At 45.1% G+C, this 5,916-nt stretch overlaps 1 protein-coding gene across 1 annotated transcript in view; it reads left to right on the top strand.

Annotated features, from left to right (window-relative positions):
- The first annotated feature begins 1,228 nt into the window (after positions 1–1,228).
- MUC13 (mucin 13, cell surface associated) overlaps positions 1,229–5,916 on the top strand; it is an 18,407-nt gene continuing 13,719 nt past the window's right edge. The window contains exons 1-3 of the mRNA XM_027636597.1: positions 1,229–1,364; positions 4,216–4,275; positions 5,522–5,584. Of these exons, the coding sequence (XP_027492398.1) occupies positions 1,307–1,364; positions 4,216–4,275; positions 5,522–5,584 (181 nt within the window). The 5' untranslated portion in view covers positions 1,229–1,306. The remainder of the gene's footprint in view (positions 1,365–4,215; positions 4,276–5,521; positions 5,585–5,916) is intronic.

The raw sequence follows: 5,916 nt of genomic DNA, 5'->3' as shown, positions 1-5,916 counted from the left end.
CCATTAGACATGGCTTTGCAGGGGATAACCAACGGGTTGCTCATCCTTCTTGTCTGTGTCTGATAATGATGGGATAATCTGTGTTTACTTCACAGAAAGACTTTACTGGCAGTTGTGGCAGGATACAGGATCACCCAGACCTCCAAAGTGAGAAAAATTACACCTTTGCCTGAAAAGGAGGAACTGGAAACCACTGTGGCCCATCTGATTTCTAATGGTCTCAAGCAATGCATTTTACTGGAGCACAAAGCAGAACAAAGGTACTGTTCAGCTGGAGAACTTAGGCAGGGGAGGCAGCTAAAAATAAGAGAGTTTGGGAAAACCAAATCCTGCCCACAGAGACCTTTTTTCCCATCTTGGTCTCTATCTGGCAATTTTCAGAGGCTTCCTGGCATGCAATGTCAAAAAGTCTCAGTCTCCAACCTATTTTCCCTGCATCACAGCTGTGTTACCTGCTTCATGGCTTTCTGGGTTATTTGTCATTTCTAGATCTGCTATAGGCTTCCTGCTCCAGCCTGACCATCCCTACTTAAAAATGTCAACCCGGCAGGAGCACACTTCCTCTCAAGAAAGGAATGCTGCCACTTGAACACAAACATCTGCTGGCTGTGCTGCCTGCTCCTCCTTCTCTTGGCCCACCACTTTAGTGAGCCCACAACACACATAAGATGGCAGCAAACAAAACAGCCATAATCATTACCAGAAAAGCCAAGGTCAGTCCTGCTTCTTTGATGTCAAAGGTGCAGGTGTTTTCTGTTTCTTTTTACCCTGTTAAGCAGTAAGAAGTGCTTTGGCATAGGATTTTGCTTATAAGAAAGAAATAATCAGTTTGAGGCATGGAGCTTGTCTGTGCTGGTAATTTATTGCAAGAGAAGTGAGCATGTGGATCCCAGGTACTATTTTCCAAGTGCATAATAAGCATGCCTTGGGGTGGGGTCACCTCTTCTACTTTAAGAACAGGTTATATGGCACCCTCCATTTAATTTGCACTGAAGGTGTTGGTATAGAAAACTAGCAGGGGATAGCTGGTGTGCTGTCAGTTCCCATGTCAGCTTATTTAGTGGTAACTTCCTTGTGTCAGATATTTATGACTTAAAGGAAGAACGCTGCCAGTCCAGAAATCTCCTCCCAGCCTGAAGAGGAAATACAACACAGCTTGAATCTATCATTTGCCACTTGCCACCATGACGTCAGCTCAGGGCTGAACTTTCTACCTGTGACCGGGACCTTAAATGAGCTGACGCCAGAGGAGAAAAGCAGTTTCTCTAAGGTTTAGCAGCAAGTAGCAGCAGCAACAGAAGCAGTAATGAGACGCCGTGTATTCCTCGCTGTGTTGCTCAGCCTGGTGTTGGGCCTTTTGAAAGGTAAGAAACACTATCTTCTGTTTTGGGATTTATGAGAGCAACTATTGTGTGGCAGTGAATGGACTGCTTAGTACTTTCAGCAGTTGCTGGGAAGTCAGTGGTGATACACAATTCAGCATGTCTAGATTTTGATTAATTAATGATGAAAGATGTCACTGCAAGCCAACAGTTTTCCTTGTTCACAGAACAATTCAAAATCACTGGTGCCTGTGATTAACCTAATTTAGCCTATTCCAAGAGCAGTTTGCAGGACTTCCACGCTAAACCCAGGTAATTCAAGCTCTGTTACAGTCATAACAAAAGGTGCAACTGTTCCACCCCAGTACCCTTCCGGCTAGAGGCTCCTTGTCTGGAAAGCAGTGCCACCTGAATTGGCTTGCAGAGCTTTCGTTCCCTCCTGTTGAAATAAATTAATGGAAACATCACCACTAGCTTGCAAAAGGCTTGTATCGTGGTCTGTTCAAACTAAAGGGCAGGTATCATTCCTTAAGCCACTTACTACTTTTTCCGGCATTGTGACGAACTTGGTTGTTGTGGGTCAGAGCCTCCGCCCAAACTTGCCTTTCCCTGATACTCAGATATGAAGGGGTGAAGGCATCAGCAGGAGTAGAATTAAAGCAACTATATGAAGAGTTTTGTGGCAACTTGAAGCTGTGAGAGGACAGGAATTCCCAGGTAATACAAAGATAAAATTACAGAGATATGAGCCAAATTAAGACCTGTTAAGCTTGCAATTGGTGACAGATTGTTGTGGGGCTCTGTTGACTACTGTGAGTGTACATATGTATTTCCAGAAACATCTACAATATGCTACAGACCAATTTTCAGCTATAAATCATGAGCATAGAAGTCTTCAGGGCTGTTGGTTGGTTTTCTGTTTGGAGGCTTGTAGGAAACAGCAAGATGTGAAAAATCTTAACCCAAGAGTTACTGAAAGCAATGTATTTCACTTTCTTTAACAGACTTTCCATCAGAATGGGTTAGCCTAGAAACTTTTTTCTTTCTAAGCAAACATTGTTAAAAGCCTTGCAGGATGTGTCCATTTGAATAGTACTGGCAACGGCCCTGCCCTGCTCAGCAGCCAGATGTCTCTGCTGTTCCATAACCTTGGTCCTAACATCCATTTCTTTATTGCCGCAGTAAATGCGTAAGTCCATTAACATATCCTGTTTCATTACATAGAAAGTTAGGTCTAGGCACACAGAGCCATAAATTAGCCATCTTTGCTCAGGTTACCTTTGACAAGTTCTTCAGAAAGGTTCAATTGTAGCTCATGTGCTCTGCTGTCACCACGGATGCTGTTCTTCCTGAGTCCAAAGGGTACTCCTGGGCAACTGTTAGCCAGAGCCTTTTGAGGCTAATGGTCATTGTAAAAAAAATGGCTAGTTGTGTAAGGGGTTGTTGCCCCTACATCCATGGCTTGTGGCCAACATAGATTCATATTATATCATGGTTATAGGAAAAAGTACATTTCTTTACATTGACTGGGAACACATAATGCTGTATATAGAACTCAGTGACCAGTGGAGGCAGAAGCATTGGCAGAGAACTGGTACAATTGCTCATGTTTTCCCTTCACGTAGAGGAGACAAATGGATTACTTGTCTTTTTCACATGCCTTTTCTACATGAGCTTTATTGACTAGGAGAAAAAGGTTTAAAAGACTTTCCTCACTTTGGATTTTCAAAGCACTACAAAGCTCCAGAAAAGTGGGGCCTATTTTTCAAATGTCTACTGAGATTTGCAATATTTTTTTAATATATCAGCTTGAAGAGTGTGATAGTGACACAGATTTTAGCCACAAATACATTAATCTCCCAGCTGCATGCTATTATTGTTTTAGATTAAATTATGATTACAGCAGCATAACTCAGAGTAAATAAGTTTATTCCTAAAATATATTAACTAATTCATATTAAAGTTAGATCATATGATCCAAACTGGCCATTTGTAAGTATCACACATTTATCACTAAGGCTGGTTTATTATTTGTTTTCCTTACTTCTAAGAAGAACACCCCAAACCAAACCAACTAACCAACCAAAAAAACACCCCAAAACCCCAAACCCCCAACACATTTATTTCAAGAGTTCAGAATTATGCAGTTTAAATAAATTTAAAACAAACAAACAAACTTTAAAATAAATATCTGAAATACTTTGGAAGAGTAAACACAATGACAGAATGCTGAAACCAAAGTGTGAGGAAATTTTTTTATCTATTGTCCGGTATCACCCAGGTTTCTCTTTATTCAGAAAGAATTATAAAAGGAAGGAAAAGAAAAAAAATAATGAATACTGTCATAACTGCATGGAATTGTGATTCAGGAAAAAGGGTCTTGATACCACTGATGATAATGTAGCAGAACAAGCATTTGTTGAACAGAAATTGTCTGCTTTCAGTTTCCACATAAATTTGCACAAGAACAGGTGCTAGCAAAGGCAGTCATCCTTCCACTGCTCTGAAAGAGTCTACAGAGAGTTTTCAATGATGCTCCAGTAGTGCTCAGCCCAGGGGTCACTTCCTAGTGAATGGGATGCCCCAGACCTTGCTCTGACAGTCTGCACTGCAGGGAGAAATGTGTGTGCCTACAACTCATGTAGAGGAGAAAGGCAGGGAGAGTTTAAACCTGCGATTGGTAATAAGGATTCCAATGGTAAGGTCAGAGAAAATGACTGTGAGAGAAAAAGTAACACAATGATGCATGAGGTCAGGGGAAAGCCCAAGGGCAAGGTAAGGCTACCCAGAATTCTAGTTGTTCAGCCCCAGACAGGACCCCTTGCACGTCTAAGCTGTCCTGCATGCACAGAGTTCCCCAGTGCTGCAAACTCTCTTCTTTTCCCTTCATCAGAAACCACTGCTGCCTCAGGAGAAGAATCAACAACTGTGCCAACAACCTCAAAAACTCCAGGTAAGGAGAAAAGCCGTCAGACAGAAACTTCTGGGTACAGATTGGAGTAACCAAGTCCAACAGATCTCTGCAGTCCCCATAGAGATGTGTTCCCTTGCCTAACTTTCCCTGAGATCCTTTCCCAGGGGAGACAAAGGTGCCCAAATTAAGGTTGTGAATACCCTCCACGCTTCCCTCTCCCTATTGCAGCTCTTTGCTGTAAGGAGAAAGTGTTGGGGAAGATATGAGATGCTTTCCTGCTTGGTGCCTTTGCCTCCTGCACCAGACCTGGCTGCAAGAGGATCCCTGCAAAGACATGCCCAGGGCAGCCCCTGCCAGGGCTCGGAAGGCAGCAGTGCGTGAAGTTGGTTGGAGCACAGGCAGGGAGGGAGCTGGGCCACACAGCAGCACAGGGCTGAGCCCAGGGACAAGGTTTGGGGACCAGGGAGCAGTCCCTCCCTGTCATCCTCCATCCTGACCAAGCTGCCTGTCCCAGTGTGGTGCTGGGAAGCCCCATCCAGGTAGGTCGAAGCTCCTGCTGGAGTCAAATAGAGGAGGGTCAGCCTCCCCAGTCCCTCCTCTGGTCCTGCATGGGGGGCTTCGAGGATTGCATCCTTCCTGATAGCTTCCTATTTTCCCATCTTGATTGCCCAGCATCATCAATGACCCTGTGCCTCCAACTTTCAGAGGAAGGATCCTGGGGAGAAGGCTGCTAAGGGGAGAAGAGGGTGTGAAGGCTGCACGAGCCTGATGGCCCAACTTGAGCTGTTCTGACAGATGCTCCCAGATGTGTGGTTCTTCCTTGGGAAGCTGGAGGGAGCTTTCCTGCCCGGGGAAACACGTGTGTGGCTATAGCTGAGACAGTGGGGGCCAAGGAGCACAGCTAGGCTGGAGGCAATGCAGTGCCCATGTGGGGCATGTGTTCAAGCCCTGGGCTTTGGGAGACAAAGGGTCATGGACAGAATCACAGAATCAACTAGGCTGGAAAAGACATCTGAGATCATTGAGTGCAACCTTTGAACTAAAACTACCTTATCTGCCAGACCATGGCCCCAGTGTCATGACATCCAGTGTCTTGTTGAATCCCTCCAGGGACAGTGACTCTACCACCTACCTGGAAAGCCCATTCCAATGCCCAATCACTTTCTCTGTTAAGAACTTCTTAACAGAAGAAGTGCTCACAGCTTGTCCTGCACGCGCAGAGTTACCCAAAGCTTTTCCAACAGACAATGCTAAGCAGTACTGCCATGTTTCTTCTTTTCATTAGGAAGCGGGGATGAAAGTGCACCAACGACTGCCCCATCAGGGAATACAACCACAAATAATACAGGTAAGGAGCAATCTCTTCAGGCAGCCCCTTGTGGGCACAGATTGGAGGAAATGAATTGCAGGGAGCTCTGCAGTGCCCGCAGAGAGGGATGAGTGCCTGTGCCCAGGTTTCCCTGAGATTCTCTCCCAGGGGAGTCAAAGGTGCCCAGATCAAGGCCGTGAATACCCTCGATTCTCCCCATTTCCCTGCTGCTCTTTGTCTCAAGGAGCAAGTGTTGGGGAAGATTGCCATGGGGGGCTTGGAGGATTGCATCCCTCCTGCCAGCTTCCTATTTTCCCATCTTGCTTGCCCAGCATTGTCAATGACCCCATGCCTCCAATTTTCAGAGGAAG

This window comes from Corapipo altera, unplaced genomic scaffold (genome assembly GCF_003945725.1).
Source record: "Corapipo altera isolate COAL_440 unplaced genomic scaffold, ASM394572v1 45, whole genome shotgun sequence".
NCBI classification, from domain to species: domain Eukaryota; kingdom Metazoa; phylum Chordata; class Aves; order Passeriformes; family Pipridae; genus Corapipo; species Corapipo altera.
Note: the sequence above shows the minus strand (reverse complement) of the source record. Positions and strands in the feature narration are given on the sequence as shown.